General features: G+C 37.6%; 2 protein-coding genes and 1 pseudogene across 2 annotated transcripts; 1 reads left to right on the forward strand and 2 right to left on the reverse strand.

The window, feature by feature from the left end:
- Positions 1-610: 610 nt before the first annotated feature.
- LOC109116191 lies at positions 611-2298 on the reverse strand (annotated as a pseudogene).
- A 2385-nt stretch (positions 2299-4683) lies between these two features.
- LOC104802908 lies at positions 4684-5475 on the reverse strand. The gene has a single exon (XM_010526731.2). The coding sequence runs from the start codon at positions 5375-5377 to the stop codon at positions 4862-4864; it is 516 nt and encodes a 171-aa protein (XP_010525033.1). The 5' UTR covers positions 5378-5475; the 3' UTR covers positions 4684-4861.
- Positions 5476-8571: 3096 nt separating this feature from the next.
- On the forward strand, positions 8572-13515 carry LOC104802909 (UTP--glucose-1-phosphate uridylyltransferase 2-like). Its single transcript, XM_010526732.1, has 20 exons — positions 8572-8829; positions 9027-9074; positions 9434-9525; positions 9656-9746; positions 10122-10182; positions 10256-10333; positions 10424-10474; positions 10574-10647; positions 11078-11150; positions 11255-11312; positions 11407-11519; positions 11761-11793; positions 11925-11977; positions 12054-12129; positions 12237-12293; positions 12392-12475; positions 12558-12656; positions 12760-12864; positions 12987-13058; positions 13138-13515. The coding sequence occupies exons 1-20, from the start codon at positions 8765-8767 to the stop codon at positions 13162-13164; spliced, it is 1410 nt and encodes a 469-aa protein (XP_010525034.1). The 5' UTR covers positions 8572-8764; the 3' UTR covers positions 13165-13515.
- The last annotated feature ends 1196 nt before the right edge of the window (positions 13516-14711 follow it).

Raw genomic sequence — 14711 nt, forward strand, 5'->3', positions numbered from 1 at the left:
TCTTTCCCCTCCATATCTCTCTCTCTCTCTCTCTCTCTCTCTCTCTCTCTCTCTTAGATGCAAGAGAGTTTCTGATTTTTGAGTGGCGTCCTTTGGATAAAGATGGCTTCCAGTTTGAATGATGAAGAAGAGACCATGTTTATTTCACTAATTCAGAATTCTTTTATTTCATTGTCTCCATAAACTTGATAAACTAAAAATGGAATCTCGAGGCCTTATGTATATACAGAGATTATCCCACACATGATCTAAGCTCTAAGGCCTCATGGACGTGAAATGAGTTTCGTCACATTCGGAACACAAAGATACGAGGATCCTGTCGTTCAGTCATGTCTGATTGATTTATTATATTTTTCAGATTGTTTTCTTCCATCTTTCACTTTGGGTTTTGTTATAAAATACTAGAGTTTAGCTGTGGATTCCAGCTCTTTACTTTATATATTATATATTGGAGTGGTTGTCTATCCATTTATATTAAATTATACCAACATGGGCATTAATATTAATAAACAGAGGGAAAAAAAATGTTGCCCGCTTGATCATTCCAATGACTTTGCAAAAGTAAAAAAAAAATGTTTATTAAAATTCAAACCATTTTTTTTTTACAAAGTTATGATAGCTCTTTGAGATCCCAAAGGCAACGTAGAGTACAGAAACGACGATCATTTGTGACGTAAACAACGGGGAATGGACAGCGTCTCCGACATCGATGACATAAGGGTCGGCAACAACTGTTGTTGGCTTCAGCTCCAAACTCATACACCGATTTCTCGAGATATCGATCAGGCATCATCACGTGAGGGTCCTCTCCGAGAATGCAACGGACATGAACGGTGACGCAACAACGATCGCATGTATAGAACAGTTCCTTCTCCGGCTCCATTTTCCCTTCGCACATCTCGCACCACCATTTTCCGCCTTTGCCCTCTTCATCGCCAATCCCGAGAGCCAGAGGATGCCGGTCTTGATCGTAATTTACCTCAATTGGCAGAGTGATGCATTTGAAACACAAGATGAAGTCGCATTCGATGCAATGCATCATTTTACGATAATAACCTCCTTGTTCTTTGCATATTGAACACGCTTGATCATCCGTGGAAATTGATGCGGAGAAGAGAGGATGAGGGTGGCTTATATGGATAAAGGGCTCGGAGACCGAAGCGCAATCCACGTCTACGATGAAACGACAACCCTCTTTGCAACACTCATATATGAAACCGAAACAGTAACAAGCACAAACGTGACACTTCCTCATCTCTTTAGTTCTGCAAGGTTGTAGTTTCAGACGGTGGGGATGTAGCATGTACCATATCTTTCTTGGTAGATTTGCACATGTTTCGTGGATAGTAAAATCGCAATCAGATTGCGTGCATCGATAGATATTATCGAGGTGAATACGAATAGAAAAAATGCATATTCTGCAGCATTTGCTTCTGTCAAATCTTACGCCATCATCCTCTTTCCGTTGAAGATGATGTTCATGACTAAAATGGCGTATCACTTTGTTATCTATGACCTCGAATGGCGGCTCGACATCTTCGAATTCTTCGGGCTCTCCCTCAAGATCTATTCCATCCCACACATCTTCTCTCGTTGCACACTTTGAGTGGACGACATAATGGCATCCTCTGATGCAAGAATACGCTCCGTACTGGTTATTGACCATTTTGCGACAAACTCCACAATACCATGCTTCATGAGATGGAACTCGAGGAGGAGGAGAGGAAGCATAACGGAGACGATGTTGTGGGTGGCGAGAGATCCTGATGACACGGGTAAGTCGATACACTCTCTATGAATCATGACACCGCATCTGAGACAAGCCCAAGGAAGAGAGGAAGAACCGAGCATCAAACCACAGGCATCACAGGTGAAGGGACGTGGTTTAGGGAGGAGGAAGAGCTTATGGTCATGGCTCTTGGGCTGAGCCACCTCAAGAACCGGCGGCTTCATGGCGCAAAGAAGATGGATGAAGAATTTGCAGATAGCACAGTGATAAACCCATCCTTTTCCGAGTTCTTCTCGGCAACAACTGCATAACTCTGAAGCCTCACCGAGATAATGATCGAGGGGACGGAGAGAGAGAGGGTGAGGAGGGTGGTAAGGGTGGTTCAGCTCCATTGGAGATTCCGCGCATTCCTTATGGAATCTCTGGATGCAAATTCTGCATCTGTAACCTTCGGGGTGTGGGTGTGGTGTCGAAGAAAAGCACATAAAGCAAGGGAGATTTGACAAGATACATGGTGTCAAAGGGTGGTTGTGGATCGGAAACTGGACTGATTCCTTCTCCTCCTCCATGGCTGTCTGATTTTGAGATGGTAGTGGTTGTGTATCTCTCCGTTTCTTCTATCTTCTTTGTACAAATATAAGATCTAAAGAATGTGTCTTTTCAATCCGAATAATGAAGGGACCCATGTGACTTCACCTTTCCAGATTAACTATCTATTGATTGATAGTGGATCACGGGAATATAGCTCTCCACTCTCTTGTTTTTTTTTTTCTTCTTTTTCCTTGTGACAAAAAATATATGAAACGCTTACCTCTCGTCCCGAAAAAAAGGACAAATTTTGTCGCAGCAGAGCAAAACCCATTCGCCTTAGGGTTCATTTTTGGAGGAATCACTCCGGAATCTCCAGGTTTGTCTTCTTTCTTTACCTCGAATCTTAGATTTATTTTTTGGTTCTTCGTTCATGTTTGGTTTCGTTCTGGATTCTTTCAACGCCTTTTTCTGGTCGTTGGAGAATTTGTCTCATCGCCGAATGCATATGACACGGCTTCAACCTTTTGTGCGAGTACGATCATGGGGTTTTTCCATTTTTGAATCCGTCAAATTTCCTGTTTTCTTGCTAAAATTGTTTATGTATCGACGGCCAACTTGGGAGAAAAGAACATCCTTTTATTGACTGTTTGATCACGCATCAGGTAGAAGACGAAAAAAAGGATTTGGTCGGGAAATCCGATAATGTTTCTACAGATTTCATGAGGGGAAGCTTCTGCTGGAAAACCAAGGAGAGATGTTCAAGAGACCTTGCACTGTTCTCCGTTAATTGCTTTGTAAGAGTCTTCCGAGAAGAAGGTGTTCTGTTCTCTTGGAGGGAAAATCAGGCCAGTGTCATTCGATATTTCCCTACTCAGGTACATTCATGAGCCCCTTTTTCTTGTTCTTTCCCTGGATTTTCTCAGGCGCTTGGAAATTCGATACAGTTGTAACATCTGTTGTGTTCTTGACTTCATCTTGATTGATTGATGAATTGTTTTCAATCCAAAAAGGAATGCTGCCAATCATGAGGATTGCATTTGTAAGCTGGTTAGATTTGTGCTGTGAGCTTTGTATTAGATACCCGGTTTCGCAGTTGCGGCCCTCTATACGAATTTCATTCCACTTCGAGTTTCCAATCTCTCGAAAAGGTTATCACTCCCTGTGGAATGAACTGAGACCGATGTCCTAAATGCGAAAGTGATTCGCCATTATGAGCTATATCTTCTTCCAAGATCTGTTACCTTGCTTCAGATACAAGATCCGGACATTTTTACGAAACCGCTCTGCATCTTTGACAGGGAAACACTTCTTGGCAAGCTTTCTTCTGGGGGATGGGGCATTACTACAGCTACAGGCTTCACAGCTTAGCTTTTCACCCATTTGATACTCTTAGGATGAGAATGATGCTTCTTACCTCTGGACACAGCCTATGAAATACCGGAATGCCAACCACCCTGCCCTCAGCGGAGGGCGAGATAGTACGAGGGGAAGGCTTCCATGCGCTTTTTAGAGGAGCCACCGCAACTATGATCTGCTGAATCGAACTGCATATCGGCATGGGTTTAGTTAGTAGCGTATGGAGAATAGTCCAAAGGGAGTGGAATGAAGATCGCATCGACAAGGTCGGTACATGTGCAGATCGAAATCTTTCAGTCTGTAAACTACAATAATTGGTCACTGTGTCTGATGTGTTGCATTACAACAATAGCAGCTTATATGTGCAGCAAATAGAGTATCTACAGGCAAACTAGACATAACATCATGTTCCTAGACATGACAAAAAGGGGAATAGTTGTGTTCCTGCCTGCATTGTAATTGAAGCCATGGATGCAACTCATAGTGGATTCGACCCATTAATGGTACTTGTAATCTTGTTTTAAACTTAACTTAGGAGTTAAACAGAAGAAGCTTTTAGAGATTTTAGAATTCAATTTATTTTAAAAAAAAAATTGATAATCAAGATTTTGTAAATTAAGTTTTCTTAAAAACTTGGAATTTTTTTTGTAAAATCAACTAAAAACCAAAAATTCTATTTTTTGAATTTATAAATATTACAAAAATCAAAAAGCTAAAAGTTAAATTCTAAAAACCAAAAACTAAAATCTATGCATCAGAATACTTAGCACTTTGATGTAATATTTAGCATTTTAGATGTAATCATTGATATGCCTCTTGTAAACATTTCATGCATCAGAATACAGATTAATTTTCCATACCAAAAAACAAGATATTAGAGATATATACAGATCTTTTATATTTTATCAGAAAACAAAAATAAAAAATTGATTTTAGAAAATTTCTTAACCTTATAATAAATATATATATATATAAATCCAATGTAAATACGAAATAAACTAATATCTAAACTCTATCAAACTCAAACTCTTTATATTTCCCAATATAAGAAATTAATCAATCCCATGTTAAAATTCTCCACCACCATCTCCCTCTGTACATTAAAACCACAACAGAGAGCTACTTCATAAGAGAAAAAAAATAAAGCAACCTTTTTTTTTTTTGAAACAGCGATGGTATACAGACCTTTGGTCCGACTAACATGACCATATAGAGAATAAAAAAAGTTTTGTTTTTTCGATTCAATCACGTGGACGAAACAGATTCCTCTGCGATTGTCTCTAACTGTGGCTTCTTCGACTTAGACACGGAGATCCGATGCATGAACTCAGCCGCCGAGAACTCCTCGATGTCTTCCAACTTCAGCTTCGGTGATATCAGCCTGACGTCATCACCCTCCCCGCCGGGAGACACTCTCCCTCCGTTGGGGCCTCCCCTCCGGCGCTTCTTCCCCGCGGCGAGGAACATACGCGCCTTGTCGGAGGCGTTGGCCGCCGACGAAGCGCGGCTCATCGGGAAAGCGATGTAGACGTGGCAGCCGCCGCGGAGGTCGAGGTCCTCGTCCGCCGGCAGAGGGCTGAGCTTACGGCCGATCTTGAGAGACTTGGCGTCGACGAGGAAGTGGTTCGGCGTCTCCATCATGATCTCCGCCGCCTTCATCGGCGCGTAGACGTCACGCACTTCGCCGTCCGGGAGAATCACTTTGGCCGACGAGGAGGAGGAGGATGTCTTGCTTAGGGAGCAAGAAACGTAGTTGCCCATTGATGTTGTGAAGAAACAGAAGAAATTCGGTGAATCTTTGATGAGTTTGAGGAGAAGAATCGGAGATCGAGGGAGTTTATATGCAACAGAATGTTTTGGAAAAAGTCTCTAATAAAAAAATGAGAAATAATATAATATATTTAAGAAGTGGAGATGGACAGTTGTGCATTGCAGGTTATTGAATCCGCGTCGTCGACTTTTATTTTAAAAAAATAAAACAAATCCAGTTTAATTATTTATTATATACGATTTAAATAACGGAGCCATGTATTCAGAATTCTATAACAATTTTATAATTATTTTTTTCCCATAACCATATCCCAAAATTCAAGGCTGTTTTGTTTTTTTTTGTTCTGTATAATCAACTCGTAATTTGTCCATGTAGTAATCGAATAGGTCTGATTTAGGAAACATTAAGTTATTTTTCGACTTTTTTTTAAAAAAATTCGTTAATAAAATTATTGAGTTTTTTAAAAGATGACTACTTTATATTCATTTAAATTAATTGATTAGTTTAATTATTTTGGTTTTTTATAATAGAACCCAAACATCCCTTTAATTAGTTACAACACCTAGTTTGATATAGTATTTTTGTATTTACGAATGAACGTGCATATGTGTGTGATTATTGAAAAATGAATATATATTTTTTATAAGTTGTTAAGGAAAGTAAGAATTTTAAACACGTATTAACTATGTGTTCTATAGCACGTAAATTTCGGTAATTTATAGATTAGAATCTCACTTACCAATAAAAAAAAAACCCATTTTATATGCCGATTTTAGAGGATGTAACATGGGTTTCTAAATATTTATTTCACTATTTGTTACTATAACTAATTGTTGATTCCATCGCATACTTTGATCGATTGCTATTAAAATTATTATCATTGGATTATTGATACAGAAATTACAAGTTTTAAATTGAATGCAATAATAGTCAACCCGTGATAAAAAAAAAAAGAAAAAGAAAATTTATTCGGGTTGAGTAAAAATGACATATGGATGTACCCCTATAAATATATTTATTTATATAATATGGACCGACGGTGACCCTATAACACAAATATCTTATTATAACCAGAAATAAGAGTCTGAATGACAATGTGGAAACGCGCACGGCGCAACTATACTTCCAGTTGTAAATGTAATCATTCCAAAATTTTAATGATAAGGTCAGATATTGTTAATTTATTTTATTAATTAGATTGCTAATCAATGATTAATCTTCGAGTTCCAGTCCTAAAATTGCGCGTGGGACCCACATTCGTGACTTTCGACGGTTCCGTTATACATGGGACTGTTGCTTCAGGCCTACCGTTTAATTCTTTTTTAATCAAATAACTAATTAATCAAGTTTTTTTTGTTAAAATTAATTAATTAATCAAGTTTTCACGTTCAATTTGCAAACTGAATAACTTCCACTACACAAATCCTCTTTTTTACTTTTGTATTTTGACTTGAAATTGCGTCAATGTGAATAGGATATATCACAATGCAAGTTTTGTTTTGACTAAATATTTTTAAACAAATAAAATTAATTGAATTAAAGTCGAAAACTAGAAATAGTAAAAAAAATATTTTTAATAACTGAATTTAAAAAGAACCCTAAACCAAAACCGACGGAAAGATAAAATAAATATCCAAAAGTAAAATATATATAAATTTTTGCAGTTGATGATGAAAGTGCACATTTCCCGTATATCCATTGTACTTTGTTTCCCATTCATGATTTCCTCCATCATGTCTCATTAATTCCTACCATGTCTTGTGTTTTTAATAAAAAATTTCATGTCTTTATATCGGTTATGATATCAATTGAATTACATGAAAACATTGATTTATATCTTATGGTTTAAATACAATACATCATACATATTTTTTATTCAAGAATATTAACACTTTAGGAAAACTTTTTTTGTCCCTTGATTTTTGGGTCCCCAAAAGCCGAAGACCTTTCTAGACATTTTATTTTCTGATCTCGTAGATCTTTTTTTAACCTTTCTGTCCCAAATTTCTGATTTTAAAAGTATGTATTTTTTTAGAAATATGAAGCAAGCTTCTTAAATATATATATAGCAGGTCGTTTTTTACATGGAATAAAAATAAAGAGAAATCTAATGGACTTAAATGACTGTAAAACGTTTTTTTTTTAAATAAAATTGGGAGAATGTTTAAAAATTTTAAAATATTTGTAAAATTTGAAACAAATATAACCTATTTTCTGTATTTTATAGATTTTGGTTGATCTTTATATAGTGTTGCCAAATAGTGTAATTATGTGACAGTCTAGAATATCGTAGGAGGGCGGGGAGTGATCGCCGGTGCGAGAGGCATGGACAATAGGCGGCTCCTGACGAGCTTCTGGGTAGGGGGTACAGGGATGAAGCGGACACACCGGAATGAGAGGGATCCGAGGGCTGTGTAGGTATGAGACTACACAGTATAAGATAACTTAAAAGAATTAATTGAGCTACTCATAGCAACAAAATGCATCTACCTTTTCGATTGCCCATCTCGAAAGAACTTCAAAGTTAAGCGTGCTGACCTTGGAGTAGTCTTAGGATGGGTGACCTCATGGGAAGTACTTTCCGGGATGTGTGCGAGTGATGACAAAACACGCTAAAAGGTCTCGTGTTGGTGTGTGAGGACAGTTCTATCCTTCTGTATCGGCCTCGGGTCGTTACAAATTATACCATTATAATTATAGTGTAATTATACGTGACATTTTGATAAATCCGGTGCCGATTGTACTCTTGTCTTTGGGCCAACATTTTCCTTTCTATTTTTTTTTTTAATAAGGAGCCTATCGGTTTTACTTTCCTTCTCTATATGGGCCCCAAATTTCTCTTATTTAATTTGGGCCAGTTTTGTTTAGGCCCATCTTTTTTATTTTATTTTTCAGTCCAATTTCCTTATTCTGCTTAAGACAGACCCTCTAAATGACAAGATTCAATATAACTGCGTCATGATTTTTATTTGCAAATGTATTCTTTTCTATTTAAATATAAAAAAATAGTTCCTGGTATGTGTGATGAGCCATACTCCACAAACGACGTCGTTCTAGAGTATCGGCTTTGGCTGCGAAACATGGTTCTCTTTTTTTTTGCCTTTTCGGTCCCCCCCCCTTCCATTTAAATAGCAAATTTAAAATGAATATACCTTTGGATTTTGAATGGAAAATCCGATTGACGCTGCCAGATTTTGGTTTTCCATTGGCAGTTGCAAACAGAATACAACGGACATTTTTATTTTTGAGGACACGCACAGTTCCCTTCTCATATAAATATCGCCCCGTTTTGATTCCAAAACAATCTTCATTTACAAGCTCTCTATCTCTCTCCGTGAAATTTTCTGTGGATCTGAAGCTCTCATCGGTTATCATCCATGGCCGCTGCAACCGAGAACCTCTCCCAGCTCGAATCCGCCGTCGATGGCCTTGATCAGATCAGGTTCGCTTGCGGATTCGTCTTCCATTTCTCTGTTTCCTACCTCTTCTGTTCCTGTGATTTACGTTGCACATCTGTTGGATCTTTTGTCCGTTGCTTCCGTGGAGAATCTGATGGATCTTGAATCTTGATGGCTCCGGATCGTGGATCTGATGTTTCTTCGTTTTTTTGGTTTAAACTGTTCCGCTTCCTTGTTTCAGTGAGAATGAGAAGAACGGATTCATCAACCTTGTTTCCCGCTACCTGAGGTTTGTCTGCTCTTCCCTTACTTTCAGTTGTTTGTTTGCGGATTTGTGCTGTGTATCTTGAATCTTGATCGAACCCTTTTTGTTGTTAATCTCTGGGATTTGTGGAGGTCAAACAGGTTTCACTGCTCTTAATTCTCGGAAATTTCTGGAATCCCAATAAGCGAGTGCCTAGAGTTGGTTTTTCAATTTGTGTTTGTCAGCTTCTTTAGAACGACAGATCGGATAGGATAGGATCTTAGATATAGATCTTGATTCGCGGAGGTTACTGTCTCTTTATTTTCTTAGGGAATATATTTTGGTTTTCCTAGGTGTTGTGGGTTAATGAGTTGTAATTTTACTGTTTGCTTCTGCATATGAAGTGGTGAGGCCCAGCACATTGAATGGGGTAAGATCCAGACACCTACCGACGAAATTGTCGTTCCTTACGACAAATTGGCCCCTGTTTCCGAAGGTAATTTCCCAGGATTGTGTTGGTCTCGTTTGGCTGTCCACCATACTAGATTTTGTTGTTTTTGCTACAGATCCTTTCTATCAACCGCCTTAAATAACATGATTTATCTTACTTTTTCAAAATAATGAAGATATTTCTGAGACCAAGAAGCTCTTGGACAAGCTTGTTGTGCTTAAACTTAATGGAGGTCTTGGGACAACAATGGGATGCACTGGCCCTAAGTAAGCTCTTCTGTCTGATGTCTTAATCTTTTGTTTGTGTAGTCTAGTCTATTTGAGATTAAAAGATTGATGTTTGAGAAAGGAGAAAGGATATGGTTGGCTGCTCATTATTCTGAGAGAATCATTATTGCCATAATTAGTGAGTGGAACTTAGTAGTTTCTTTAAAGCAGTGCCTGTGAACTTTTAGCAACAAGAGGCATACTGTAAATGTTGCAACTGTTAGGGGGTAACAAGTTTATTCTAGAACTTAAGAGTCAAGGTTTTATATTATGGTTTAGCATATCTACTGCATGCCTAATTCTACCTCGTTCCCTTTTCTTGTTTTTTGTTTTCACTTGCCAAAAAATGTGATATGTTTTCCTTCTCCCATGCAGATCTGTCATTGAAGTTCGTGATGGTTTGACATTTCTTGACCTGATTGTTATCCAGATTGAGGTCCATCTTCTCTCTCATCTGTTTTATCTTAATGAAAATGTAGTCCCATAACTCCATGTTTCATGTACCACAGAATCTCAACAACAAGTACGGTTGTACGGTTCCGCTAGTTCTCATGAACTCGTTCAATACACATGATGACACACATAAGGTACTGCAGTTTCACAGTAAATCTCCACATGTTTTCATTTGGTAAAGTTTCGATTATTGTTGTAGTCTGATTGGGTTTTGTCTCGTTCAGATTGTGGAGAAGTACTCCAACTCCAATGTCGACATTCACACATTTAACCAGGTTCTTGATGCCACATCAAGTTAGCAAAATAAATTGCAAACGTTTGAGCAGCTCTGGCCAATCCTGCAACTAACGTTGACAACTGTTTGAATATTTTAGAGCAAATACCCTCGCATTGTAGCTGATGAGTTTCTGCCATGGCCCAGCAAAGGAAAGACCGACAAGGATGGCTGGTAAGATTTCATTTGATTGTACTTGTAAATTCGTAATGCAGTATTATTCATCTTAGATTCTTCTCTAATACAAAAAATCCTCTAAAAAATCACATCTGATCTATGTGATGAAATCTAGATTCCTGTTATTATGACTTACTTAGCCCTCCTAGAAGGCAGTATTAGACGTGTTCTAATTGGAAGTATGAGACCTTGTGTTCTCAGATTAGTTCTAGTTTACAGAGCGCAAGTAGTTGCTGTTGTTCTTGTATTAAGTTATTTACAACCTGATGAATATCTTGTGGTAGCTGGTTAACAAAATGCTGTAGTCCTTATGTTGGTATTTGAGTTTTCAACTTTATTGGGATTCCATCCACCCAATGTCATCCCATTCATAATTATGGGTCTTTTATTTGTTACTTTCCACTAATAACTGTCTATCTTTCTGAAGGTATCCTCCTGGCCATGGTGATGTATTCCCATCCCTAATGAACAGCGGCAAGTTGGAAACTTTCCTGTCACAGGTTCTTTTTTCTTACTGTATTCTATTACAAAATTTTCCAGATTTTATCCTTGATGTCTAAGTTGGCTAATGAGTATTGTTTCGTTTTCTCTTTTGTCTGTTCAGGGTAAGGAGTATGTATTTGTTGCTAACTCGGACAACCTGGGCGCCATTGTTGACTTAAGTATCCTCCTCAAAGTTCTTATGTAACTAACATAACCTGAATGAAATCAAAGCTTAATTATACTGTATGGGTCCTTGACTTTATGCTACTTTAGAAATCTTGAACCATTTGATCCAGAACAAAAATGAGTACTGTATGGAGGTTACACCTAAAACATTAGCTGATGTAAAGGGAGGCACTCTCATCTCTTACGAAGGCAAAGTTCAGGTAAATTCTGGCAGTAGATTTTATAATAAAAGTCTCTGCAATGTTGTGTGGTCTAATGTGAACCTTACTAAATTATAATCTCTTTTCTTATTCCTCATAACCCCCGTTCCCAAATGTGTTACTGAAACTCCTTATGATGTGTAGTAGGACTCTAGGTATCTGTATGTAAGCTTTGCTGCGCCTCACGTTCTTCCTGCTTCTTTTTACACCTGAAAATAACTTATCTCTTAATATGTCGCAGCTCTTGGAGATTGCTCAAGTTCCTGATGAACATGTAAGTCCACTGCTCTTACATCCCTATCATAGGATGATGTCGAGTGCTGTATTTGCTCTGTGCATGAAATGAGACTGTGTATACTGAGATACCTGCTGTTGCTGAGAGTTATTTTCTTGTTGTGTGTGTAGGTCAACGAGTTCAAATCAATTGAGAAGTTCAAGATATTCAACACGAACAACCTGTAAGTGATTCCAATTCCTTGAATGTCTGAGATGTAAATTTATGTGCGGGTCCTGACGGTTAATCAACTTTTACAGATGGGTTAACTTGAAGGCGATCAAAAGGCTAGTCGAAGCCAGTGCACTTAAAATGGAGATCATTCCGAACCCAAAGGTTCCCGCCCACTTAGAGAAAACAATGTTCCCGTTCTTTGTGTTTTTCGATTTTGCAAATGACATAATTAATTATCTAAATGATGATAAGGCTGGATTTATTTTCAGGAGGTCGATGGAGTAAAAGTTCTTCAACTGGAAACTGCAGCTGGTGCCGCCATAAGGGTATGTTCACATAGTAATATTCAATATCGCACTTCAAAGCATGAGAATTTGGTATTCATTCTCACAAACATTGGGGCTTCTCTGTCTCAACTCAACAGTTCTTTGACAACGCAATCGGTATTAATGTACCTCGCTCGCGGTTCTTGCCTGTGAAGGCAACTTCAGACTTGCTTCTCGTTCAGGTTCTCTCCTTTTATTTGCCCAGATTAAAAAGACTAGTTGCATGTTTAAATTCCATGTAACGCTTCCACTCACCGTTTACAGTCGGATCTTTACACGCTAGTGGACGGTTTCGTCACCCGGAACAAAGCTAGAACTAACCCATCAAACCCATCAATCGAATTGGGACCAGAGTTCAAGAAGGTGAAGTAGTACATATAACTTGATAAATGCCCTAATGCTTTCTAAACACTATTTTGGCACTCCAGTTTCAAAATTTCAGTTGTCCTTTTTTTTTTCCGGACAGGTATCTAACTTCTTGAGCCGGTTCAAGTCCATCCCAAGTATCGTCGAGCTCGACAGCCTTAAGGTGTCCGGCGATGTCTGGTTTGGCACTGGCGTCGTTCTCAAGGTGATCTGTCTAGCTCCAAACACCAGAATCCTGCAACAGCGTGTCAACATAAAGAGCGCATACACATGCCTTTGTATGTATATACTCTGCAGTTCTTTGAAACTCGCTCTTGTATTTTGAAGGGAAATGTGACTATCACGGCAGAAGCTGGGGCAAAGCTCGAAATCCCGGATGGAGCTGTGATCGAGAACAAGGTAACGTGGTAAAACAATGGAAATCGATTCTTCTTCTTCTTCTTCTCCTCATTCCGATTCACTTCTCATATTCTTACAGGACATCAGTGGTCCTGATGAGTTGTGAAGAAAGTTTTGCCCCTCGTGAAACTTGCGCTTGGAAAAAAGGTCAGTAAGTTGCGGTAAATTTCCAACAATAAAAGTAAATGGTGTTGGTTGCCTTTCGAAGCTTATTTTACAGTTGGTCCATCACCTGCGTATTATGTCCGGTCTTGCTGGAATTTTGATTATATTATTAGATAATGATTTTGATTATTGCAATGTCATTGTCCTTTAATCCTCTCTTGTCTGTGACCAAGAGTTCTGTGTGTGATTCTTCACCACAAATCTCTTTTCTGAATCCTATCTTTAGAAAAAACATTCTCGTGTATCTTTCAAAGTCAAATCCAGTTTATCCGAAAAGAATATCTTCTGGTTCTTCCTACGCCTCACAATGCTCCTATTAAAGCCTCTTGCCCCTTCTTAAGGGGAGAGGGTTGATATATTTATCAGTTTTTGTTTATTTGTGTGGGTCTCTTTTCTTCAAAGCATAGGTTGGAGAAAGAAAGAAAAAAAATCTAAAGGACGAATATTAGCCACAAAGCTGATAGAAGCCAAGGATCTCGCGATCCTAACGCACTGATACATAAAGGATGCAACCGTGAATCAGATGGGCCCCTCTCTCTTTCTCGTCCTTTCTATTTTGATATAATATTTTTTAAAATAAATATATATTTTATCGAATGAATATATAAATTATCTAATTTTTTTATATGAATACATATATTTTTTTTACTAAATTATTAACACAATAATAATGATAATGATATTAAAATATATATATTTTTTCTAAAATTTTAAAATATTTAAATTTAGGGGTAATCGCATATAAATATCTGAACTTTTATAAAATTTTCAAATAAATAGTTGAACTATAAAATTTCTAAATCAATATCTGAATTTTTCAAAACTTCCATATAAATACCAAAACTTTTAAAAAATTTCTAAATACAACAAAAATCCATCAACACCGTTTAATTTATAACGGAATCCGATGACTCTGTCGATTAACGTCGTCAACGGAAATTGTTGTGTTTAGAATTTTTTAAAAATTTGGATATTTATATAGAAATTTTGAAAAGTTCAGGTATTGATTTGGAAATTTTATAGTTCAACTATTTATTTAGAAATTTTATAAAAGTTCATATATTTATATAAGATTACCCCATTCAATTTTATAAATCATTATTTTTTGTCATACAAATACCTCTTTTCTATATTCTGATATAGTTTTGTGGGATCTTCTTTTTTATTTTTATAGTTGGTAGGATCATAAGAGGCCCCAAGAAAGAAACAATTAGGGAAAAATTAGATTTGCGCATAATTTAAAATCAACCAAAAAAGAAATATACATCAACATGTACGGTTGAAAAAGAAAAAAAAAAGATCTTGAGAGCCTTGCATTACCACATATTGCCTTGGAGGCTTCGACTCGTGCTTGCCACGTGTCATACATCCCGTCCTTTACCTAACTGTCCAAACCTTCTTCCTAACCAGAGACTTCCAACGAGAGAAGTTATAGAGTGTGAGCTGTCGCATCCTAAACCCCGTGAACTTCACTTTCCTTTCCTTACA

Source organism: Tarenaya hassleriana, unplaced genomic scaffold, assembly GCF_000463585.1.
Source record: "Tarenaya hassleriana unplaced genomic scaffold, ASM46358v1 Cleome8, whole genome shotgun sequence".
Classification (NCBI taxonomy): Eukaryota; Viridiplantae; Streptophyta; class Magnoliopsida; order Brassicales; family Cleomaceae; genus Tarenaya; species Tarenaya hassleriana.

Excerpts from the sequence above, each read along its gene's own strand:
- LOC104802908 (XM_010526731.2), bottom strand. The coding sequence starts at position 5,377 with ATGGGCAACTACGTTTCTTGCTCCCTAAGCAAGACATCCTCCTCCTCC.
- LOC104802909 (XM_010526732.1), top strand. The coding sequence starts at position 8,765 with ATGGCCGCTGCAACCGAGAACCTCTCCCAGCTCGAATCCGCCGTCGAT. Across the intron at positions 9,075-9,433 it reads CTTGTTTCCCGCTACCTGAG|TGGTGAGGCCCAGCACATTG; the intron begins GTTTGTCTGCTC and ends CTGCATATGAAG. Across the intron at positions 12,476-12,557 it reads CAGACTTGCTTCTCGTTCAG|TCGGATCTTTACACGCTAGT; the intron begins GTTCTCTCCTTT and ends CACCGTTTACAG.